This window comes from Capsicum annuum, chromosome 9 (genome assembly GCF_002878395.1).
Source record: "Capsicum annuum cultivar UCD-10X-F1 chromosome 9, UCD10Xv1.1, whole genome shotgun sequence".
NCBI lineage: Eukaryota > Viridiplantae > Streptophyta > Magnoliopsida > Solanales > Solanaceae > Capsicum > Capsicum annuum.
In genome coordinates this window covers 1,911,293-1,938,392 of record NC_061119.1, presented here as the reverse complement: position 1 = coordinate 1,938,392, position 27,100 = coordinate 1,911,293, and the positions used below count along the sequence as shown (strand labels likewise).

Genomic DNA, 27,100 nt, shown 5'->3' with positions numbered 1-27,100 from the left:
GTCACATGACAACAACTTTACTAGCTATTCCAAGACTCCCCTTAAAGTGAAAACTATTTCAAACTGTAAAAAGACATCTTGTTTTAACGGACTAATAAGGAAACAGTGTCGCATAAATTGAACGGGATAACCAAAGTGATAAACTTGTGTTTTCATTCAAAAAGCATAACATAATCAAGTAAATACATGCTCATATGTTACTTTTAAGGTATGCATATATATGCCTTACAGGGTGATCTTCTGCAACCAGCCACGAACGGTTACAGCATAGTAAATAAGGCAGAAACATCGCTGCTGTTCTCAGATCTTCGAGGCAAAGCCGATGCCCTCCTGTGCCAATTGATCCAAGGTAGCAGCAGGTTGAACTTTTGCAACTTTAGCGAGTGCCTTGTTCTCTTCTGGTGTCCCACTCTCGAGGAATGCGCCAACGATCTTTCCATCTTTGATCCAGTATTGTCCGAACTTGTGAGTTGCAGAGTTGGGATCAGTGTCCCCAAAGAGCACTGTTTCACCCTTGTTGTCACCATAGAATTGCCAAGACAAATCGAAGGCACGGGAGTAGAAGTATGGAAGGTAGTCATATTCATCGATGGACTTCCCTTGCTCGTTGGCATATATCGCCTGCACCAGCAACAACGTAACATTAACATTTACTATCATGACTCATGAGACCAGTGAAGAATAACATGTTATAATCAGGATGACAGTATAACGCTTTCATGTTAACTCTCGACAGCATCAGGGAGCCGTCGCTTACCTTGACAGCCTGCTCAGCAGATTTGCGAGAATGATCAACATGTTCAACTCTTCTAACATCGTTGTACATTTTCATCGGGAAAGTGGCAACATCACCTACAGCGTACACATCAGGTGCACTTGTTTTGAAGAAAGCATTTGTCTGCAAAACAGAAGCCTCGGCATAAGTACTGAAATTCAGTAAGTTCGAATGGAACATGACACAACGCGCTGTAATTTTGATAGAAACTAGCAACAGACAGCTTATATCTCTGACGAGAACACAGCTTTGGTCGGACAAGAAAACTATGTTGTTTCCTTATCGACAAGTTCGAGGATTTCCGGTTTTATTAGAACGATGAGTACTGAACAGCGAGCACACACCTTAATTCCTCTTATATCGGTTTCAACTTGCCCTTCGAATAGACTGGTGAGTGGTATTGCTCCGACTCCTACGACTACTATGTCAGCTTCCAAAACTCTGCCGTCTTTAAGTTTGACCGCCTTCACCTGCAAAATGGAAACAAGAATGCGGTGAGGTAATGCGCTAAAGCTCAACGAGATTTCTCAAAATGGTGCAGTCTTTAGAAAAACCTCTCCATTTGGATGGGTATCGAATCCAACAGCCGTTGTACCCTGATCATATTGACGCCCTTTTTCTTGTAGTAACCTTCATAGAATGCAGCTATGCCCTCGGTGAAAAGCCGAGGTACTGCAAAAAGCAAAAGGACTATCATGAAACAGTTCAACGTTGCATGCTATGCGTACAGTGTGGGAACTAGAAGAAATTTACTTACTGCACCATGGTTCTGGATAAACCATATCGACTTCAATATTGTTCATTCTCAGTACAGCAGTAAGCTCGAGACCGATTTACCCTCCTCCAACAACTACGGCCTTTGCATTTTTGTTAGCTTTTAATGCTTCCACAATATTATCCGCGTCATTGATTTCTCTCAAGTAGAATATGTTCTTGGAATCGGCACCTTGTACACCAAAATCTGACAACTTCAAAACCTGAACAGACACGGAACAAGAAATGTTCATGTAATGACATATGACAAAAAGTAAAAATATACAACACAACCAAATTTCCAAGAGACTCACAGTGGATCCAGTCGCGATAACAAGTTTTTCATATTTAAAAGATTCCCCGGCTGCACTAACAAGAGTCTTTGAAGCAAGATCCGCTTTCACTATATAGGTACTCAGGATCAACGATATGTCTGCAAGAAGAGATCATATGATTCATAAGAGATGTGTCTTCAACGAGATATACCACTATATGTAAAGGTAGCTCGTGAGGGGAGGATTGCCAAGACCATATAAGGAGACCAAGGACCCTTTAACCAACCGATGTGAGACTCCAACCCCTCCCCCCCCACCCTGCATACCAAGGACTGGACATCTGGCGCGTGGACAATATAAGATAGGGGACCCAACAACGAAAACGATGAATTGGGTGGGGCTGACTCTGATACCATGTTAAAGAATGGATCTCGAGCCTAACTCAACCTCAAAAGCTAGCTCATGAGGGGAGGATTACCCAAGACCATACAAGGAGACCAAAGACCCTTTAACCCACCGATGCGAGACTCCAACAAAGTCGACAGAAGTCACGCTTGACCATATGTCTGCATATTATTACCTTCCAACACATTCACGAAAAATTATTGCCTGCAAGAAAACACAACAAAATTATTACCTTTCTCTGCATACCACTCGGGAAGCTGTTTCTCTCCTCCACTTCCAACGCACACATGAAACCCTGGGAGTCTAGCAGCTCCTGGTAGATAAATGGAATATCAAAATCGAGTAAAGCACATTTTCAGATGTGTAACACATCTTTTACTCAAGTCCGCCTCCATACGACCATACACTAAAGTCGAAATTAACTATCCAAGTAGAAAGAAGACTTGCCTTCAGGGAAAAGGTATGCCTTGCTAAGTGCGGGGCGTTCATAAGGAGCCACCTGAGGTAGAAAAAAGATACATTTTTCGCAATATGATCAAATCTAACACTATTTTTCTGAAAGACGGAAAGATTGTTAGATACGAAGTTGCAAATATTCCAACCCGAGAGGATTAGTATCGTGATTGGAACTCATTTCGCAAAGAATACTTACCGCTTCTTTGGAAATAATAGCCAGTTCCCCAGGCTTAACTCCCTGCTTTGCGAATTCTCTAGCGGCATACCCCTGCGAATGCAACCAAACTTGTTCAATTCATTTATGACCACAAAAAAAGGCAGTCCGGTGCACTAAAGCTACCGCTATGCGCGGTGTCCGGGGAAGGGTCCCACCACAAGGGTGTATCGTATGCAGCCTTACCTTGCATTTCTGGCCAGAGGCTGTTTCCAAGGCTTGAACCCGTGACCTCCTAGTCACATGACAGTAACTTTACTAGTTACGACCACAAATTCAAAAATCTGAATAGCCATACATATTATATCTGAAAGAATCCGAATCATATATTATCTCATATAAGAAGCTAACTGGTTAAACGCTTCACGAGGAATGCCAAATTAGGAAACTTATATGCCAATTCCATTTCGACAGCAAACAAAAATAGTGAAAGAGATGAGCTTACCTACAACGAAACTCTAGCAAACACGCGCGCACACACACACAACTCGTATGTATACGAGCATATGTGTCTGTTTGTATCCAACCAATCAAAGACATCTACTATTTCTAAGCAACGACAACAACAACATACGCAGTGAAATCCCACAAAGTGTAGTCCGAGGAGGATATAGAGGTTGTTTCCGAAAGACTACTATTGCTAAGCCAAACGACAAGATAGAGTTATGACATGATCTCTTGTTCTCAGTATCTACGCAAGGCAACTCGTAGGTTCTACATTTTCAAATTGCTTTGTACTCGAAGCTTCCCGCTCCATTTCGAAGCAACTCATTTCAACAGCAAACAAAATAGCGAAAGAGATAAAGCTTATCTACAACAAATTCTAGCCAGCGCGCGCGCACACACACACAACTTATATGTATATGAGCATACGTGTCCGTGTCTAATCACTTCGTGCTCAAATCCACCAACTCCCTCGCGAAGCAAATCAACTACTCCAGAGCAGACTAAAGCTTCGAAAGGAGATAATTCTCTCTTTCAGACTCCATAATCTATGGTTGTTACGTACTGTTTCATAATGTATCGTATTGTATTGTATTGTATTGTATTGTATTGTATTGTATTATGTTGTATAAATTCTATGTTGCTCGGACTCTTCAAGAATGTCATCGGGCGCGTGTAGGATCCTTCAAAAGTAGAGCATTTTTGGAGGATCCGACACGAGTGCGGCAGTATATTTGGAGAGTCCGAGCAACTTAGGTTGTATTGTATGGTAGTATATTGTTATAATGAATACAACATTTGGATAGATTGTATCATTTTCAGTCGTTACATAATCTCGCACATCAATAATTTGAACGATAGATAAATCTACTCGAAAAGTAGGATACGAAGTCGAGCTACGATAAAAAGGTAGGATGAATGATCAAATATGATTATTAAATAAGGAAACGACGCGATACCATCAAATCGATGGTCAGATAAAATGAGGCTTTTCGTGGTTACCTAAACATCGAATCAAACCATATTATACAATCTCTTTTAAGTAACGATCAAAACAAACATGGTATTGGTACGAAAAAATGAACTATATGTATTCGTATCCCTCAAGGATTTCACATTTATCATAAGAAAAAATGCACATATACATCAAATTGTGTGCATTTATGTGTTGTATACTTACTCTGTCTCAATTTATGTGGCACTTTTTGCTTCTCGAGAGCCAAACAATCTAAGTTTGACCGTGAATTTGAACATGAAATTTTCAAACTTTTTGAATTGAAATTTATATATTTGTAAACTACGTAAAGGGTACGTTATAAGTCACAATTATAGACAATTCAAAATATTTAAAAAATACATGAAAAAAAATTGAAAACTACGTAAAAAGTACGTAATAACTCACAATTATTGACAATTCAAAATATGTAAAACATAAAACTACTTAATAAGTCACAATTATTGATAATTCAAAACATTTAAAACACATGAAAAATATTACGGTCATGATAGACTTGGTTGAATCTCGAAATCTGAAGGGTGACACATAAACTGTGACAAAGGAAGTAAATGTGTGCTAAATCATCACAAAATAATCAACAAATTAAGCCTCTTGATCACCATATACATACATATACATATATACATACATATAAATATACATACATAGACATACATATATACATATTCATATACACACACATACATACATACCACACATACATACATACATACTTACATATACATATACATATATATACACATATACATATACATATATATACTCACCGCAGCAACACCGCCACCGACGATAAGGTATTTGAAAGATTTATCTGCCATTGATGAAAAATTGTTGAGTTTTTTGTTAAAGATGAAAATTTAATGTGAAAATGAAATGAGAGAAGAAAGAGTATTTATAGGTTTGGTTTGTTAACTAGTTACTAAATTTATAAGCTAAAAATTAGGCCCCTATATAGTTTAAAAATGACAAAATAAGTAAATAGATTCAGTTAAATAAAAATAGATTCAGTTAAAATAACTAAAGTAGAAAATCATATTGCATGAAAAGAAGAGTTTTATTTGCATGAAATTCAAATTAACTTTGTTCTTTTCGTTTATAATAAACGTTGAAGTGAAAAATATCATACAATAATATATTTGAGATATAATATTTATTTATATTATTTAAATAGATGTATCATTTTTTAACGTTAATATATTGCTACTTTCTTAATATTATTCTTAATTCTTATGTATATTCTATTGATTGATGTGAGAGACACGTGCAAAACAGGTACACTAATCTAGTTAAAATAAAAATTGGACCCACTAATTCGGTATTGTTGTGGGTTGGGTTTAATTTTAGGGCATATGAAATAAATTCTAACAGTTTAGAGCTTAATTACATAAAATTCTGACATTTTGCATACTTATTGAAATCCCGATTTTGGGTCTGTCAAGATATATAATAAACTTCTGATGTAATTTTTTTGATTTTGGGACTATCAAGATACATAATACATCCAACGAAGATACAATTTTTTTCTTTATAAAGATACACAATTAGCTTTCAATATATTTTTTCTAATTTTGGGTCCGCCAAGATACAAAATTAGCTCCCGATACATCCAGCGAAGATATACAATTGGTTGAGATTTTTATAATTATTTTATAAGAGTGCGGAATTATGTAAATATGGTAAGTTAGGGTCTATGTTTATGTTATTTTGGCTTAATTTTAATGGATTCGATTTTTAGTTTTGATTTTAAGTAATATTGGTTGATTTAAATTTGGTGACGTGGACCTCTAATAAGAGGACACACGACAAAAATAGTTTTGAAAAACCACCGTTAGAAAAAATGGCACAAATGAATCTTTTATGTAACAGTAGTGGCATAGATGAATCAAACTCTTAACGAATGACATAGATGAGTCATTTCTGACAGTTCGATGACATTTGAGATTATTCACTAGTTTTAAAATTGAAAGAATACGTAAATAAACACTTAAATTTGGTTTCAACTGTCAAGTGAACACTTAAATTTTTTAAATATGTACATCTAGACACCTTAATTTGCTCCATTATAAGCTGATGATTATACCCCTTAGTTTTAAAATGACACACACATAAACAAACTATAGAACTTGGTCTTAGCTATCAAATAAACACTCGAACTTTGAATATATATATCTAGGTACGTCAACACGCCTCAACTGTACCAGTTGAACACACTAATTTACAAACTGATCATTTAGACAACACGTCAGCGTCGGAACCTTATCTTTGGGCAAGGGTCTATTGTGTGCAACTTTATCTTGCATTGCTACAGACGTTTTCACAACTCAAACCTGTGAGCTCCTAGTCACGTAGCGACGACTTTACCAGTTATGCCAAGTCTCCACTTCACAATGTGAAGTTCAAAGTCAAACTATTTATAAATGTAGAAAGGTGTTCTTTTGTAACAGACTAAAAAGTAAACATTGTCACGCGCTACCCCCATAATGTGCCCTGCAATGCGCGATCCGGATTAATCGGAGCTCCAATGCGGGCACCGAAAACCGGGTGGGAAACCCCCAAAAACAAAAAGTAAACAGTGTCACATAGTACTCACTGTCTTTGTGCATTAACCAAAGTGATAAACTCTGTGTTTTTCATTCAATAAGCGTGACATAATATAAATACATGCTCATATGTCACACTCCTTAAGGTATGTATATATATGCCTTAAAGAGTGATCTTCTGCAACTTAATTCAGATGAAGAAACATCATATTTAACCAATCAACCAGGCACGAAAAACTGTCAGACGGTTACACAACATAGTAAATATCGCGGAAACAGTGATGTTTTTAGATCTTTGAGGCGAAGCCGATGCCCTCCTCTGCCAACTGATCCAAGGTAGCAGCTGGTTGAACTTTTGCAACTTTAGCAATTGCCTTGTTCTCTTCAGGTGTTCCACTCTCGAGGAATGCACCAACGATCTTTCCATCTTTGATCCAGTATTGTCCGAACTTGTGAGTTGCAGAGCTGGGATCAGAGTCCCCAAAGAGCACTGTTTCGCCCACATTATCACCATAGAATTGCCAAGACAAATCGAAGGCACGGGAGTAGAAGTATGGAAGGTAGTCATATTCGTCAACGGACTTCCCTTGCTCGCTGGCAAATATTGCCTGCACCAGCAACAATGTAGGAATTAATATTTTTTACTTCATCGATAAATAATGGGAAGTTTAGGATTCAAACTGCATTTCACGAGTTCATTGAAAGAGTAGAGAGCTGTTCTAACTCATGCAGCAATAACAAATATACAGAAGCAAGGACATAAACAACCAGTAGGCACGTAGAATGGAGAGAGTATTTCAGTATTTGAACACCCTAATCTACGTGTGTACTGTGTTTCAACTATCCAGTTTATATCATGACTCATTTAGAGCAGAATCATAGGTGATCAGTGATGAATAACGTATTATAAGAAGGACGACAATATAACTCGGGACAGCATCAGTGAGCTGTCACGTACCTTGACAGCCTGCTCAGCAGATTTGCGAGAATGATCAACATGCTCAACTCTTCTAATATCATTGTACATTTTCATCGGGAAGGTGGCAACATCACCTACAGCGTACACATCAGGTACACTTGTTTTGAAGAAGGCATCAGTCTGCAAATAGAAGCCAAGGCGTAAGTATTGCAATTCAGTAAGTTTGAATGGAACATGACACAATGTGTCATAATTAAGATAGAAAGTAGAAACAAGAAACAGACAGCTTATTGCTCGACAAGAACACACAGGTTTGGTTTGAGAAGAAAAAATATTTGTTTCCTTGTCAGCAGCAAGTTCAAGGATTTCTACTATTTGATACAATTTCTAAATGTATTATTATTTCATTTCTTTGTATTGCGCAAAGTAAAATCCATCGATCTGTTCTTTCAAATCATCTCAGCAGCTCTCATCTACTTTTGAAGCTTATACTGAACTATTAAATTTTTTCTGGTACATTATACTGGACTATTTTAAGGTTTGACCGTGAAAATGACAAAATCATCTACTTTAGTGCACCGGGCTGCCCTTTTTTTTACCGTGAAAATGACAAAATCATCGAAAAGCACGCAAATCAGAACTTATTAAAGGATGAGTACTGAGCAGTGAGCACACACCTTAATTCCTCCCTTGTCCTCATCAACTTGCCCTTTGAATAGAGTCGTGAGTGGTCTTGCTCCAACTCCTACGACTACTATGTCAGCATCCAGTACTCTGCCATCTTTAAGTTGGACGGACTTCACCTGCAAATTGGAAACAAGAACGCTGTGAGGTAATGCTCTAAAAGCTCAACAAGATTTCTCAAAATGGTGCAGTCTTGAGAAAAACCTCTCCATTTGGATGCGTATCAAACCCAACAGCCACTGTACCCTTGATGATATTGACTCCCTTGTTCTTATAATAACCTTCATAGAATGCAGCTATGCTCTCTGTGAAAAGCCGAGGCACTGCAAAAAGCAAGAGGATTACAGTAAGATTAGAATACGATTAAGCAGGAGAATATATTCTCCATAACTGACTACTATCGAAAAGTTTTAACGTTTCATGGTATGCATGCAGCGTGGGAACTAGAAGAAATTTACTTACTGCACCAGGGTTCCGGGTAAACCATATTGACTTCAATGTTGTTTAGTCTCAGTACAGCACTAAGCTCAAGACCGATGTACCCTCCCCCAACAATTACAGCCTTCCCATTTTTCTTAGCTTTTAATGCTTCCACAAGCTGATCAGCGTCATCAATTTCTCTCAAGTAGAAGATGTTCTTGGAATCAGCACCTTTTACTCCAAAATCTGACAATTTCAGAACCTGAACATAAACAGAACAATAAGTTCATGTAACGACAAGAGTAATATATACGACAGAGCCACAATTCCAAGAGACTCACAGTGGATCCAGTTGCAATAAGAAGTGTCTGATATTTAAAAGATTCCCCAGCTGAACTAACAAGAGTTTTTGAAGCAAGATCTGCTTTCACTATTTCGGTACTCAGGATCAACGATATGCCTGCAAAACGAGACCATATGGTTCAAAAGAGATGTAATCTGGAATTTATAAGAGAGGTGTTTTTAACCAGATTTATCACCATTATGTAAAGTTGACAGAAGTCATGCACGACCATACGTCTGCAAATAATGCATAAACACAAAGAAATTATTACCTTTCTCTGCATACCACTCAGGAAGCAATCTCTCTCCACCACTTCCAACGCACACATGAAACCCTGGGAGTCTAGCAGCTCCTGGTAGATAAAGGTCAATCTAAGATGTTAGGGAAAAGGAATTTCTAATACAAGGTTACATTAAGAATATATATGTCCAGCTGCTTTTTGGAATAGCTTTTTATGACAAATTACATGAGATGACATTCTGTATAATAAATCATGCTCAAATTTTTCTTTCCATCATCTTCTTTGCCGCAAGGAGAATAATCATTCTACAAGAAAAAAGCGAGCGGCCAGGACTTTACTCTGGAGAAAGATAAGATGCATTTTCTGCAGTCCTATCTAATACAAACTTTTGTTCAAGTCCATACCACCACAGACTTAAGTCATATCCAAGGAAAGAGAAACTTGCCTTCAGGAAAAAGGTATGCCTTGCTAAGTGCCGGACGTTCATAAGGAGCCACCTGAGGTAGAAAAAACATTTTTTAGAAATCAGATCAAATATAACACTATTTTACTGAAAGAAGGAAAGATTGTTAGACACAAAGTTAATGAGAAATAGCGATAAAGTGTAGATAGTAGCAAAGAAAAACATCTAGCACATTATGGGATAAGAGAGGTGTGATCAGAAACTCCAAAAGCAAAGAAGGAACAAATTCTTAAGCAGATGGTAGAGGATTAAGAGATTTTTTCTTTCCAAATTGACAAACATATGTCAAAGGGTCATTTACAATTTTGTATATTAGCTATGAGACAGTGAATGAATGCTTTTAAGCAATTTACAAGCATAACCTGATGAAATATTAGCTCATAGCACCAAACATAACAGAATTTAGAGATTCTTGTAGATAAAAACTAATTGGAATACTAAGGTAAATCTAGTGACATATAATACATGATATTAAGAGAAGACAAAATGAATGCTCCCTTCTCCAGAATTAAGTCCACGCAGGCAGCAAACAACTCTGATTTACAATTGAAATTAGTGAAGGCAAGAAAGAAATTAAAAATACTTACCGCCTCTTTGGAAATAATAGCCAGTTCCCCAGGCTTAACTCCTTGTTTCGCGAATTCTCTAGCGGCATATCCCTGCAAATACACCCAAACTTGTTCATTTCATTTACAACTATTCAATAACAGCAAGATTTGTTCCAAAAAGAGCTCAGACAAAACTAGAGAATTTTGAGGAAGTTGTTATAATCCTTTTCTTTTCAAAGAAACCGGAACATTTGTTATCCCAAAGAAGAAGCTAACTGCCTAAATGCTTCACAGTGAATGACAAATAACGAAACTTATATGCCATTTCCACTATTATAATATAAGATTTACAGTTATAGTATCCAATCAATCAAATATATCTACAGTTTCTATGCCAACGGACAAAATAGAGGAGCTTTAACTCATCAAAAAACGTTTGATTTTGTGTCAACTAGTTATAACCATCCAAAGTAAATAGAAATAATTATGCCATGATCGCTTGCTCCCAGTATCTCCATAAGACAACTAGTATGTTCTACATTTCAAATCACTAGCATCACATACCATCAAATCCCAGTTTCCGAAATACCACATCAGCCTACCACCACTAAACCTAGGTTTTCAAGGGGCGCTAGGCATCAGAATTCATAAAGTTCCTTTTTTTTCAATCACCAGGTTTCGCTCATCAAGTTGTTGTTTGATCTACCATTGTTAGAACACCAGAATATTCACCTTTTGGGGGGTTAACACCTTAGTATCACGCCTCCAAGTCCATTTTGAAGCAAGTCAATTTCAACAACAAACCAAAACAATCAAGGAGATAAGCTTACCTACAACAACATTCTAGCTCTCACACTCCAAAATCTAACAACTTGACCATTAAAAGGGCAGCCCGGTGCATTAAAGCTACCGCTATGCGCGGTGTCCGGGGAAGGGCCCACCACAAGAGTGTATTATACGCAATCTTACCTTGCATTTCTGCCAGAGGCTATTTCCAAGGCTTGAACCCGTGACCTCCTGGTCACATGGAGGCAACTTTACCAGTTACTCCAAGGCTCCCCTTCAACTGACCATTGAAAAATATAAAAAACACATTCACACACATCATGCGGACATCCTTTTGTAGCAAATTCATGTTAAAAGAATCGTAGATAAGTAGAATAGAACCCTAAACCTCTTCTAGCTAAAACCTATACTAAACCAACTCGACAAGGCTAAACTTTTGTATATGTTTTCTATAGTAATAAATATTAAGCACACTCTTCCTTTGAGAATATTATGCTACATACGTTACTATTCCAAATACGGAATCCGCCTCTGTTACTATCCTAGTCGCGGTCGATAGAATTACCTAGAACCTGCTGTTGGTGGGAGCTGACAGGTATCACGTGGAATAAACCAACGAGACAAGGCTAAACTTTTTGTAAATGTTTGCAAATAAATATTAAGTACACACTTCTTTTTTTAATATTATGCTTCATACGTTACTATTCCAAATCCTGGATCCACCTCTGTTACTATCCTAGTTTCGGTCGACAAAGTTACCTGACACCTATTGCTGTTGGGAGCTGACAGGTATAACGTGGAATAAACCAACTAGACAAGGCTAAACCTTTTGTAAATGTTTGCAAATAAATATTAAGTACACACTTCTTTTTTTAATATTATGCTTCATACGTTACTATTACAAATCCTGGATCCGCCACTGTTACTATCCTAGTTTCGGTCGACAGAGTTACCTGAAACCTGTTGCTGTTGGGAGCTAAAAGGTGGAATAAACCAACTCGACAAGGCTAAACTCTTTGTACATGTTTGCTAATAAATATGAAGTACACTCTTCCTTTGTGAATATTATGCAACATACGTTACTGTTCCACATCCCGGATCCGCCTCTATGACTATCCTAGTCTCAGTCGACATAATTACCTAGCACCTGTTGCTGGTGGGCTGACAGGTATCACGTCCACAAAGTCATTTCACTATGCTAACTTTCAGATCTAGCACATCAATAATCTCACAATATAAATCATCACAAAATAGTCCACAAAACTATAATTGTAATTCCAAACTCAAAATCAAACACGTAATCTCAAAAAATTAATCGATAATAAAAAGAACTTAATTGACTCAATTAACGAACAATCGATCAACAAAATACTCACAGCAGCAACACCGCCACCGACAATCACATATTTGAATGATTTCTCCGCCATTGATGAATTGTTTGAGCTTTGTTAAAGGAAAAATATGAAAAGTTTTGTGAAGGAAAATGATGGATGTGGACTAATATTTATACTTGATACAGTCTCATTTGGTGATTTGTGATTGGTTGAAACGAGGAACATTGTGGAAGTCAATAACAAACGTACACGTGGCACGTGATGTGCCATTCGATTTGATGACTATAGAAGATCAAGTCAAATTAAGAATATGACGTTATAGTATACATTGACGTTATAAAAAATATTTATGAATTGGTCATAAATAATTAGAAATAAATCAAAAACGTAGATTACATAATTAATTAAAAATAAAAAGAACTAAATTGACTCAAGTAATAATGAATCAATCGACGAGATACTCACCGCAGAAACACCGCCACCGAGGATAACGTACTTGAATGATTTCTCCGCCATTGTAAATCGACGATTAAATTTTGAGTTTTTTTTGTTGAAGATGAAAATTATTTAATGTGAAAAAAAAAAAATTATATGAAGTTTTGTTTGAGGAAACTGATGAATTAAAGTTATATACTTATCATGCATAATGTATACAATATTTGTGTAAGTCAATCAGGAACGTACACGTGGCATGTTGTGTAACGTTTGATTTATTGGACTTTGTCATTGCCACGATAGTTGGATAAAAGAAAAGGAAATGTACACAAAAATAGTAAATACTTTATTTATGGATGTAAAATTAAAGAACACATTTAATATAATTCAATACAAATAAAATGTGATAAATGAATCGATTGGCATAAAGTTGGATCTTATCTATTTTTAATTAATGCTCAAATTTTTAATCATTATTTTTCAGACTTCGGAAATAAAATGATAAAAGTCTATCCAAAAGTGTTTTTATTACAATAACCATATACAATGTAATTTCATAAATGAAATATGAGAAGAAGATAAGATATGTGTAGATGTTAACTATTTTTAAAAATAATAATATTACTTTATTTATTGTGTACAATTAAAGAAAACTTTTGATATAAATTAATACAAGATATTATGAGCACACACCAATAAGTTAAATATTTTTCAAATAAAATGTGATAAATGAACTAACTTTAAAGTTGGGTCTTATCTATTTGTAACGCTTGAGAATAATAAATTATTAAATTCTATTCAAAAAGTGTTTTTACAATAATAACATATTTGATATAACTTCATAAGTAAAGTTTAAAAAGAATAAATTATACGTAAACGATAAATCTTAGTCTTAATTTTATATGATAAAAAAATTATTTTTGATAGAGAATTCGAAATTATTGTTCTAGAAACTAGTAATAAAGTGAACAAGTGGGAATTATTTCTTTATTTTGTTTTTTTGAAGTGATAATTTAATTTATGAGAAGTGCTCTTTTCTTTTCTTTTTTTTTAATGACTTTTTAGTACATTTATTTTCAATTAAATAAGGTTTGACACTTGTCTTTTTAAGAATTTTGTGGAAAAGTCATAATCATTGATGTCATTGCCTAGACAATAGAATTGTACCATAAAGCTAATAGTCCAAGAATGAAAGATATTTTATTTTATTTTTAATTTTGGTAAAGAAAGTGTGAAAGGCATCTTGGTCAAATATCAACTAATAATATATTATTAAAACTAAATTAATAAATTAAACCATTTTTCATATAAAACCCCTCAAAACCACTTTTGCAAAATTATTAAAATAAAATAAAAAAATCTCAAGTTTTGAGCATTGAGAAAGAATTTTCTTTTTTTTTAACGTCTGAAGTTAGATTGATGATTGATAAAGTCAGAAATTACTATTTTAGCGACGCAGTAACAAGATCGATTCGATGGCTAAAAAAGTTTGATCGTTTTGTTGAATAAAGCAAATTAACGTAGCAATCGAGTACGGATGTAGATAAAAGTTATTGTTTTATATAAATCATATATTATATCGTTGATTCGTAGATCCTCGCTTAATCGGTAACCTGATGAGTTGAATCCGACGTATCCATCATAGACCAATAATATTCACGACTCATTTGACAATATTTTCTTTTTAATGAATCTTATATAATGCACTTATATAATGCACTTTTAATTAGTCGAATCAGTGAATATCAGATAACGAATTAGTATTACATTAAAAATTTAGTAAAAAATAAAGGGAAAAGCTACTCTGAAGTGTGAATGGTATAAATGATGAGATACCCAACTACCAAATCCTTCTTTGATGGCTGACCTTAGAACAAGAAAGGTCAAAACAAAATTTTGACCAGAAAATTTCCAGAAGAATACAAAATATAAATATTTTTATGAGTAAAAGCATCCACAACCCCCTCAAACTATGGTCAAAGTTGCTACGACACACTCCAACTTCACAACTTAATTTTAGCGTATTTTTGTTACCCTTTGTTGCTGACATGACACCTTTTGTCAATCATTTTAGCTGACGTGATACCTTTGAAGTAGCCTCATTTCATGTAATAAAGGTGTCGCATCAGCACAAAAGAATAACAAAAATACGCTAAAATTTTGACCATGAAATTTCCAGAAAAATATAAAATATAACTTTTTTATGAGTAAAGCATCCAGTACCCTCTCGAACAATGGCCAAAGTTGTTACGGCACACTCCCAACTCTACGAGCGTCTTATCACTCCCTGAACTTAATTTTAGCGTATTCTTGTCACCCTTTTGTGTTGACATGACATATTTTGTCAACTATTTTAGCTGATGCAGGACCTATTTTATGGAATAAAGATGTCACATCAGCATAAAAGGATAATAAAAATACGCTAAAATTGAGAGGGGTAATAAAATCCCTGTGAAGTTGGAATGTGTCGTAGCAACTTTTATCATAGTTTAAAGGATACTGGATGCTTATCTCATTTTCTATCATATAATATAAGCATAATATTAATCCCGGATAGCTAATTCCGAACAATGAAATTCAACCAACAACAACAGCAGTCCCAGTGTATTCCCACAAAGTGAGGTCTGGGGAGGGTAAAATGTACGCAGTCTATACCGCTACCTCCGAAGAAGTAGAGAGGTTGTTTCATATAATAAAATTCAAACAAGAGAGAGAATATTGTATAAAGACCTAACATACTCGAAATTTCTTAAGTGTGTACACAAAAACTTCCATGAATGCAATGCTCAATGCTCTAGCAACAACTAGACCTTACCGAGAGCTAAGTTGCTCGGAATCTCCGAAAATGTGGCCGCACCTGTGTCGGATCCTTAAAAAATGCACTAGTTTTGAAGGATCCGACGCTCACCTCATGACATTTTTGAAGAGTCGGGCAACATAGTCCAAGCGTATTACGCCTTGACTCGCGCTTTGTATTGCTTTATCTCCTTAATTATTCCATCAGCAAGCATGTTGACATCGTTGTTCTTCCCAAAAAACTTGACAAAATCCATCTTAGGATCCATAAGATACCTGCATATTGTATCAACAAACTCATCAAATTCACATGCCATACTAACATTCACGTCCGAACCAGTGGCGGAGCCAAAAAAAGTTCATTAAGGGGGTTCGAAAGTGCACACATGAACTAGCCGAAGGGGGTTTAACATATACAATATATGCGTAAAAAAATTTTTTAACCATGTATAAATAGTGTAATTTTTCGCCGAACGGGTTTCGAATGAACCCCTGGATATATGCTAGATCCACCACTGGTCTGAACCCTTGTAAGAGATGTCATAAGATTTCAAGTTTTAAAAGGCATAAACAACCTCAAAGAATCACTTTAGGCTGGAAATTCCCAGCAAATTACAATATGGATCATAACACTTTTGCAAGAAACCTTAAATATGCGAAATGCCTCGAGCATTTACGCATGATTTGGTTGAAATTTGAAAAAAATGAGCAATTGAAAGAGCATTTGGATTTGTTGGTGTTTGCGAATGGAGAAAAAGTTAAAAACTTTCGTGAGTAACAACTCGAAATGCTCCTAAAACTAATTATCAAGCTTCAAAATCTTCAGTTTGAAATTCAAATAATGGACCAAATTGATAATCAAACACCTACTTGAAATTATCTTCAAATATTATTTCAACTATTAGAGTACTTACTCTAATGTGTAAGTATAAACGCTCCCAGGCACGAATCCCTATGACAGTCACTTTCCAAGCCTAAAGTCAGTTTGTGACACCCCAACATAGGAGAAGGAGTCCAACATCGACAGAAACAAAGGAGGGATGCTGGGTATATAAGTAAGTAAGTCTTACTCCCTAGTGACGCGTTTTAAAGCTGTGAGGGCCTGGGCCCAGAACGGACAATATCACTGGTGGGTTGAGGAGTTCAGGGGTATCTTGGACCTTGATGATTCGAGATGCTCGCCGCGGCCAGGGCCTCGGCTCGGGTCGTGACACAGTTCCTGTCCATTGCTTAGATGGTCTTTCCGGCAGTCATGGCCAGAAAAGGGGACAACGAGGAGAACATCACTTTCTACAGCGCAAGTTTCAAGGCATATGACATATCTAGATGCCAAGCTGGTGGTGCAGATACATGGTATGAATGGGTGGAACGTCGCATGTATTTAATGAGAGTTAAGATTAGCTCAAAAATTTTAAAGTGGTTAGTGAACGTATTCATTAAAGCATCCAAAGTACAGGGGAATGTCATTAAGAAGTGGAGGCTTGCAGAGGCAATAGATGGACGACGGAAAATACGAGATCAGCACAGATACAGATCCAGGATGATAGCATCAAAATAAGCGGAGGTGCAGCTACATCGGAAAAGGACCTATTGAGCAGATATTTAGTAGGCAAATTCCAGATTTCAACACAAGAGCCGGTCACCCTAAACGACATCAGAAGATGGGCAAGCAGTACATGGAAGACGGTCTTTGGAATCAATGTCTTTGCGATGAACGATAGTCACTTCCTCTTCGAAATGCCTTCAAAGAAAGAAGCAGAACATGTACTGTCGGGAGAATGGATCTGGAAGAAGAGAAAGATCCCCTTGGAATGGTGGAAACCCTCAACAGGATGTTGGCCGGCAGAGATCAAGAGGGATTGGGTGCGGATCCGACTTCTACGACTCCCGCTAAATCTGTGGTCAGAGAAGATCTTCAAAATAGCCAGCGACCATTGTGGTGGTTTTATTGAAACAGAAGAGGAGACTACTCTCAAGAACCACCTACACTGTGCTCACATCAAGGTCTGGGGAGATGGAAGGAAAGTTTCGAGAGAGATTAGCCCACAAACAGTGGAAACGTCTACACAATTCCGATATGGGTCAAAGATCCGGTCACCGTTAGGGCAGAAATGGAAAGGACAGAGGTAACACTCGTTTGAATGGAACATGACACAATGTGTTGTAATTAAGATAGAAAGTAGAAACAAGAAACAGACAGCCATAGCTCAACAAGAACACACAGGTTTGGTTTGAGAAGAAAAATATTTGTTTCCTTAACAAGTTCAAGGATTTCTGCTATTTGATACAATTTCTCAATGTACTATTACTTCATTTCTTTGTATTGCGTATAAGTAAAATCCATTGATCTGTTCTATCAAATCATCTCAGCTGCTCCCATCTAATTTTGAAGCTGACAACAACAACAACAACAAAAAACAGGGGTCTGGGGAGGGTAAAATGTGCGCAGTTCATACCGCTACCTCCGAAAAAGTAGAGAGGCTGTTTCCGATAGACCCCCGGCTCAAGACGAAGCTTATACTGAAATATTAAAAATTTCTGGTACATTATACTGGACTATTTTAAGCTCAAAGAATCACTTTAGGTTGGAACTTCACATCAAGTTACAATATGGATCACAACACTTTTGCAAGAAACCTTCTATATGCTAAAAGCCTCGAGCATTTGGGCATGATTTGGTTGAAATTTGAAAAAAATGAGTAATTGAAAGAGCATTTGGATTTGTTGGTGTTTGCGAATGGAGAAAAAGTTAAAACTTTTGTGAGTAACAACTTGAAATGATCCTAAAACTAATTATCAAGCTTCAAAATCTTTAGTTTGAAGTTCAAATAATGGACCAAATTGATGATAATCAAACACTTACTTGAAATTGCCTTCAAATATTATTTCAAATATAAATCATAGTCACGGCCAAACGGTGATATATATGTCCATCAATGTAGCATCTAAGTGGGTACAGAGAAGAAGTCATCTGCGAGTAACCAGTAATACAAACTACTCCCTCCAGTCCATAGTACATTATGTTTTTAGATTTGCACTTATTTAGTCCAAAATAGTTAACTTTTAGATGCTCAAGAAACCATAGTAAATAGGTACTACTATCTAATTAACGGTAATTTAGTGAAAACACCTCTTACTTCGAAGGGGCTAGTGGATTTCTTAAAGGGTGTGTCCAACCTAAAAACACCACATAATATGAACGGCAGCGAGCAGCTTGACAAGAGTGCTTAAATTACGTCTCCCAGTTAGTTGTTTGGACTATGAAGTACTTGATTCCTAGATGGAGTATCTTTGTATTTAATATCTATGTTGTTCGAACTCTTCAAAAATATCAACGGGTGCATATCGGATTCTCCAAAAGTGGTGTATTTTTGGAGAATCCGACATGGGTGCGGCATCAAAAGTGAAGAGTCCGCACAACTTAGTTTAGTATAAAATGAATTTCATCATTAAATATAAGTTTATGGTAAATCATGTTCTAATCATTTATGCAAACTACAAGAATTAGTTTAGTTAATCAAAAACCAACCCATATCTTCTCCCAACAAGCCATTAGCACACAATCTCCCAACAAAAAGCTAACACCTCTTTGAGCTCCCTCCCAGCTACCACTTCCAACTTCAACGATATTTCCACTCCCATTCCACACATCAGTATATATCCAACTCTACAAGACTCCGCTCGCACATAGGTCCTAATGCAGGCATATTTTTTTTTAATCGAAAATGATTACCAAGAATGCAGGCGGACTTTTGAAGTGATCAAACGGAAACAGAGGGGATACAACCACTATATAAGTAGTGCTTTCCAAATAGAAGATACGAAAAGGAAGTATATATCCAACTCTACAAGACTTTGTTCACGCACATAGGTCCTAATGCAGGCATTTTTTTTTTTAATCGAAAATGATTACCAAGAATGCAGGCGGACTTTTGAAGTGATCAAAAGGAAACTGAGGGGATACAACCACTATATAAGTAGTGCTTTCCAGATAGAAGATACATAAAGAAAAAATATAAAGAAAACGGTCACCACTGTAATAAATTTAGTTTTCTTATGCGTACTGTTTATGGTATTACCAGTATACTTGTATAAATAAATTTGAATAATGCCCGCATTAATATGCAAACCACATCATCTAAAGGTTTAAAGTGTTTAAATTTAAAAGACTACGTATGCAGGATATCGGATCATTTTGCAGAAAAATCAAAGGAGTGCAGTTTGTAGACATTGAAAATAAAGAAGCAATCAAAACTGACACGTGCAATCATACTAGGATAAGAAGGATCAAGTAACACATACATGACTATTGAGTGATCAACAAGGTAATCTGAGCCTTCTTCTTCTGTCTTCATATAGTAAACCCGATAAGCACGTGCTGTTTTCTTTATCTCTTCGGGGCTACCAGTGAGGCCAATCAAGTTTGGGTGGAACTCTAAACATTGAGTGCAAGTTGTCGGTTACAACATTACAAGTATATCTAATAATGCACAATATATAATCAGTTCAATCTGAAACACACCTTTAACATATTCGCCTACTTGTTCAACCGTATCTCTTTCAGGATCAACCGAGATAAATACAGGTACTATTTGGATTCCAGACTTCTCCTCTGCATATTGAATATATTACAAATTAGAAGATGAATACATCCCTGTATGCTTAAATTTAAAGGAAAAAGACATCATGACAGCTAAAGATTAGAGCTTATGGGCTTCTCTCTCACAACAAAAAATTGTAACCATACAGTCAACTGCCTTATTGTAGTCCGCTACGATTATCTAACCAGTTTGAAACAGTTTCATGTTTAAACCAGTTTGAACATTTTCATGCACAACATGGAGTAACAATTGAAGCAACATTTGAGTTTATGCACTTCATGCTCTTAGTTCACATGATACTTAATATTGCTGAGAAGGCTTACTAATTTTATCAACTGCAGCAGCGAGTTTCTGTAGCTCCTCCGGGCATATATCTGGACAGTGAGTAAAACCAAAATACACAACTGTCCACTTGCCAAAGAAGTCTTTCTCAGTTACTGATTTTCCATTATGATCAATAAGATTAAATGGACCACCAATGGCTGCTTTTCCCACTGAAGGTCCTTCTTTCACGGAAGTTGAGGCATTGGTGATTTCTGTAACAATTAATTAACAAGCTTAATCAGCAAACTAGAAAACTAGAATGATAGGAACTCAGAGGCAAGGCAAGAACACACGTTGTAGCCTATGATCGTACAATCTTCAAAAAATTAGTACAACAAACTTAAGGCTTCCTGAACAACAGGAACAAAGGAGAAATATTAGTAAATACAATTGTTTGTTACTCCCTTTGTTTCAATTTGTTATTCTAATTTTGACTTGGCACAGAGTCTAAGAAAATAAAAGAAAATTCTGAACCTTGGGTCTTAAACTAAAAATATGTAGAATGTGCATAAATACCCTCTAATCTTGTAGTCTTAAATATGTCACGTGGAAAGTTAGAACCAAAGAGTTGCCAAAAGAGGAAAGAGGCATTCTTTTTTAAACGGACGGACTAAAAAAGAAAATAGCACAAACATGTCGAAACGAAGGGAGTATTTGAAGTAAAAGATGGACTACCTAATCTGACTTTCTTCTTAAAAAATAATTTCATAAAATGAGTATTTAAACCTCAAAGTTGTTCTGTTCCATTAAATACAAATACAGACGCTATCGCAAGTAATACTAAGCAGAACCTATGGTGATAGTATCAGTAAAAGCAACCATTTAACAGTGTTTTACCGATATAAAACACGACTGAAAATGCACATTTACGCTATAAAAAAAGACAAAAAGAAAAAACGATACCACATTATATCTCTACAAAACCCAACCTAGGCAAAAAACAATTTCCAGCATGTGTTTTTCCTTTAAGAGCACATTAGTTTAGTCATGGACCACAAAACGAAGCATACTCAGAAGTTTTGCACACGTGACAAGTGGATTGATGCCAAATTATTACTCTAGAAGTGATGTGATTTGTGATCTAATCTTACTGGTGACAAAAGGAACAAACAAAAGTTCACTTTTACTAAGACTGTATTCTAACATATCTGTTTATGTGACAAAGGGAACAAACAAAAGTTGACTTTTGAAATATGTTGTTCAATTACTAAGACTGTATTCTGACATATCTGCCTATAAACACATAGGCACGACCATTGTCGCACTATATTTGGAACGAGGCAGTGGTATAACCAGAAACCTAAATTCGCGGCCTAATCAAACATGTGGCATTGTAAATGCAACTTTTGAAACAAAAAATAATCCTCCTTCGTGCCTTCAAACCCAAAGTCTAATGAGCCCAAAAAGATTTACTATTGAGCTGTGTTGGATTAGCCTACCACAATTGTTTTCCTAAAACTAATACAACTCACCATAGTAATCTACCTTCAATATGCCGTTTCTTTTCCCTGTCATAATAGTAAACCAATCCAGCTCCAGTGCAAACAAGTAGAAAGAAGCTCATCCATGAAACAGGCTGCACATATCAAAATATTACTCAACAGAAATAAAAATCTTTTACACCCTACTATAAACATAAACAGATAGAGTTATGCAGGCGTCTCAATAAAATTAGTGGCCCAAAGCCAAAACATAAATACAAAAATACTGGTAATAGAGTGATGCAGGCGTCTCAATAAAATTAGTGGCCCAAAGCCAAAACATAAATACAAAAATACTGGTATAGTATTTTTAAGAGATACATGACTTTTAACTTCACATGTTAATGCTTATTAATAAAAGTTAAAGATTATTTCTAGTTAATAAGATGTTTGTCATTTGTTTGCACTGCATAAATTTAGATATTGTTGTTAAAACTTTATTTATTAATATAAAGTTTGAGTTGTTTAGTTTAAAGTTCTAAAATATTTCTTGTAAAAATGAAAACTTTTTTTTTTATTATTATTATTTAGATAATTTTTAAAAATGTATTTCATAATCTTCATTATTATTTCAAATGAAATTGAAATCACAGAGTTTATTATTAAAATTTTGAGGCCTCAAAATTTTTGGGGCCTAAAGCGAAGGCTTTACTAGCTTTACCATTGAGCCACCCCTGATTGCATCTGAATCCATACTGTTACATTTCATTAAAAATGCAGTTATCCAAAGCAAAAGAGAGAAATGGAACTCGCAATCACACAAAAAAAGCAAAAAGTCTGCAGGGCAGTTGACAATTGAATCCGATATACATAAACAACAACAAAAAAAAAAAACCAGTATATTCCCACATAGTGGGCCGATATGCATAAACATTCCCCTTTATTTCTGTCTAGCTATTGTCATTGTCGTGGGTCCTCACGTTCATTACATCGATGTAGATTGCCTCATGAAATCGAGCGACAATCTCAATATCCAAGTAAACAGCAGCTCCAAGTATGATCAAAACATAACTTTTACCAAAACATAACACATAAAACATCGCCCAGATGCAAGTATTAGTCTGCAGTTTTCAGAACACACTACCTCCAGACTCAATATGCATACGTACATTACACACACACTCACACACTAAATTTCCATGTTTTTAGTTTGTATTAATTTTGTGCCCAGTGTAGCATATGAAAAGTGAAGGGGTGTAATTGGTAAAGATGTTGTCATGTGGAAACAGCATCTTGCATTGCAAGTGTTAGTCAACAGGTTTTCAGAACACACTACCTCCATACTCAATATGCATACATACATTAAACACACACACACACTAAATTTCCATGTTTTTAGTTTGTACTAATTTTGTGCCCAGAGTAGCATATGCAATGGCGGAGCCACCATTGCTCCATGAACCCCCTTCGACAGAAAATTATATTGGTTTTATACTATTTTTACATGGTTAAAAATATTTTTTATGCTATATAGTAGATGTTGAACCCCCGCAATGAAAATCCCGACTCCGCCACTGAGCATATTGAATAGCGAAGGGGCATCGGAATTGGTAAAGTTGTTGACATGTAAAAACAACAACTTGCATAAATGCATGGTTAGCCTGCATACAGTAGACCCATTATGGTTCATCCATTCCCAGACCCGTGCATAGCGGAAGCTTAGTGCACCATATGAGTAGTGGGAGCATTATATGTTTGTAAATAAAGCAAGTATAACTTACACTACCCCGAATAGACTTTCCCTGTGAACCACCAGAGCTCGAGCTGTTTCCAGAATTTGATTGATTAGTAGGAGTTGAGGTACAGAGAAACCTGTAAGAAATCAATCCATTTTCCATTCGATCCAAACGCAGAGCCTGTAATCCAAGAAATAGAGAAATTTTTTTAGATACATGAAAAAGAAACCGTACTATTCAAAGATAACAAAAAAAGATGATTTTATTAAACCGATATTAGAAAGAAAAGAAATTGAAAACTTAAGATTAGAATAAAGGAAGACTAACCAATGGAGAACGGGGTAGAGATTTGGTGGCGGTGGAAGTATTTGAAAGGGAATGGATGCGATGAAAGAAAGGGTTGGTTGAACGGCATTGCTGGGAAGAAAGGGAGTGATAGAGATAGCGAATTTGTTGGTTTCTTGTTGTTGTTGTTATTGCTTTCGCCATTCCTCTGTTGTACAATCGCACGCTGAAAGTTTTGCTGAAAACTGCACAGAGCTCAAACGCCCTACCAAAAGAAGAAACAAGTGGAAATTATTTCTTTATTTTGGTTTTATGGTTCTTCAAGTGATAATTTAATTTATGAGAAGTGCTCAATTCAATGAGGTTTGACACTTATTTTTTAAGAATTTTGTGGAAAATTCATACAACCAATTTCCTGAAATTTTGATAAAAGTAGCAGCTTCGGTGAAGAAAAATTCAACACAAACTTCCTCTATAAATTTACATCTCATTGGACACAAAGTATACATTCTCTCCTTCACATTCTCCACTCTCCTCACAAAAAAATAAAATAAAATAAACACGACAAAAAAAAAAATATTAATTTTTGGCTTAATTAGAGAAGATGGCTTTCTCCAAATTTAGTAATTATTTCTCTCTTTTTTTGGTTTTACTACCAATGTTAGCTGCAGAAAAGGATAATCTTCCTCCTATTTTCGCTCCCAACTTTGGTATACATATCTCTTCTTCCAGCTGCTTTATCTTTTCACATTTTTAAATGTTAATTCATTTTTATACTGTTAAGTAGTACAATTTAACTCATTATATCGAGTTATTACTCTATTTTTTGATGAAGAGTTACCTATTGTAAATCAACTCACTACTACACTCAATTAGTTAGAAGATCACCACAAAGACCTAACAGGACTAAAGTCCTTCAATCCTTACCTACTATACTCACTAAGTTAGAAGATCGGACAAATGTTGGAGCCAATATTTTCATTACGGGTGTCAAAATTGAACAAGTAAACACATGAAGAAGCGCCACGGGGTGGGGGGTGGGGGGGAGGGTCAACATCTACTATATATACATAAACAAAATAATTTTAACCATGTATAAACAATGTAATGTAATTTTCCACAGGAGGTCTTGAACCAATACCTGCTTTACTCACTAAGTTAGAAGATCGCCATTATATAACTTACATCGAAACCTAATCAAGACATAAAGATTGGCCTCAATGATTGCAAAATCATGCTGCTTGCATCATCTAAACTAATCTACCCCACCTTATAAGTTAAAAAAAGAGTTTTCCAATTAAAGAGTCCTTCTAAATTCACTTTGATTTTAAATATCATTTCATCAATTATCACATTAGTTGGTTATTGTTATTTCTATTGATCTTTTTTTGAATGCTAAGTTATGTTTTCCATGTCCTCTTTACTTTTGTATTTTTCTTTTAGCTGCTCCGATGTTAGTTACTCAAGCCTCTCTACCTCCTCGACATAGGGATAAGGTCTACATACACTTTATCCTCCCCAGACCCCACTTTCAGGACTACACTGAGTTCCTTTTTGTTGCATAGGTCGAGCCCAAACCATTGTACTTTAATCCTCGCTAGCACTACCTCTTCACCGCAATCAATTTCAAACTTATCATAAATACATTTTTTAGCTGCTCTGATGTTCATTACTCGAGCCTCACTACCTCCTCGAGGTATTGATAACGTGTGCATACACTCTACCCTCCCCATACCCCACTTTCGGAACTACACTGAGTTCCTTTTTGTTGCATAGGTCGAGCCCAAGCCATTGTACTTTAATCCTCGCAAGCACTACCTCTTCACCGCAATCAATTTCAAACTTATTATAAATACATTTTTTTTAGCTGCTCTGATGTTCATTACTCGAGCCTCACTACCTCCTCGAGGTATTGATAACGTGTGCATACACTCTACCCTCCCCAGACCCCACTTTCGCGACTACATTGAGTTTCTTTTTGTTGCATAGGTAACCGAAAACCCGAACCATTGTACTTTAATCCTTGCAAGCACTACCTCTTCACCTCAATCAATTTCAAACTTATTATAAACACATATTTTTTTACTTTGCAGCTAAAAATGCAAATTAAACAGCAAAATATTCACGAACAGTTAATAGAAATTGAATCCTTGCAACCACTACCTCTTCACCTCAATCAATTTCAAACTTATTATAAACACATATTTTTTTACTTTGCAGCTAAAAATGCAAATTAAACAGTAAAATATTCACAAACAGTTAATAGAAATTGAATCCTTGCAAGCACTACCTCTTCACCTCAATAAATTTCAAACTTATTATAAACACATATTTTTTACTTTGCAGCTAAAAATGCAAACTAAACAACAAAATATTCACAAACAGCTAATAGAAATTGAATACTAAGAATCTCCAATTCCAAAATTCAAATTTCACCAAATCAAAAAAAAAAAAAAAAGTAGTAGTAATTAGGGTTTAAGAGGATTACAAATTAAAATTAGCCGGAGAAGGAGATCGCCGCCGCGAGAAATTGGGAGAAAAGAGCGCAAAGTTTTACAGTCCGGTGGACTACGGTGGCGACTGGCGGAAGAAGTCGGCGCGAATTTTGAAATTTAGGGCTAATTAATTGGGTCGAATGAATTGGGCCTGAAAGCTATATATGGATCCACAAGGCCTGATCCATTATACAATTGTGCATGGATAGCCCTTTGCTATGTGTGATTTGCACTAAAGGTAATATTTTTAAAAAATAACATAAACATACACCTTAACTTAACATATTTATTTAAATGACCACTCTTACAAAGAAATGACGAAATTCTCAGCTAATTATATATCTTCGTTGAATATATCTGGAGTTAATTACATATATCGATAGACTCAA

At 35.8% G+C, this 27,100-nt stretch overlaps 2 protein-coding genes and 1 pseudogene across 2 annotated transcripts; all 3 read right to left on the bottom strand.

The window, feature by feature from the left end:
• Nucleotides 1–112: 112 nt before the first annotated feature.
• On the bottom strand, nucleotides 113–5,243 carry LOC107843213 (annotated as a pseudogene).
• A 1,709-nt stretch (nucleotides 5,244–6,952) lies between these two features.
• Nucleotides 6,953–12,820, bottom strand: LOC107843212 (monodehydroascorbate reductase). The gene is made up of 10 exons (XM_016687442.2): nucleotides 12,661–12,820; nucleotides 10,538–10,609; nucleotides 9,933–9,984; nucleotides 9,518–9,598; nucleotides 9,245–9,363; nucleotides 8,946–9,165; nucleotides 8,688–8,806; nucleotides 8,477–8,602; nucleotides 7,839–7,979; nucleotides 6,953–7,488 (listed from the first exon to the last, which is right to left on the bottom strand). The coding sequence occupies exons 1-10, from the start codon at nucleotides 12,709–12,711 to the stop codon at nucleotides 7,168–7,170; spliced, it is 1,302 nt and encodes a 433-aa protein (XP_016542928.1). The 5' UTR covers nucleotides 12,712–12,820; the 3' UTR covers nucleotides 6,953–7,167.
• A 2,885-nt stretch (nucleotides 12,821–15,705) lies between these two features.
• LOC107843214 (protein SCO1 homolog 1, mitochondrial) lies at nucleotides 15,706–26,861 on the bottom strand. The gene is made up of 8 exons (XM_016687443.2): nucleotides 26,705–26,861; nucleotides 24,259–24,481; nucleotides 23,977–24,111; nucleotides 22,260–22,350; nucleotides 20,774–20,986; nucleotides 20,372–20,461; nucleotides 20,152–20,284; nucleotides 15,706–16,125 (listed from the first exon to the last, which is right to left on the bottom strand). Exons 2-8 carry the CDS (start codon nucleotides 24,418–24,420, stop codon nucleotides 16,005–16,007), a joined length of 945 nt encoding a protein of 314 aa, XP_016542929.1. The 5' UTR covers nucleotides 24,421–24,481; nucleotides 26,705–26,861; the 3' UTR covers nucleotides 15,706–16,004.
• Between the last annotated feature and the right edge of the window lie 239 nt (nucleotides 26,862–27,100).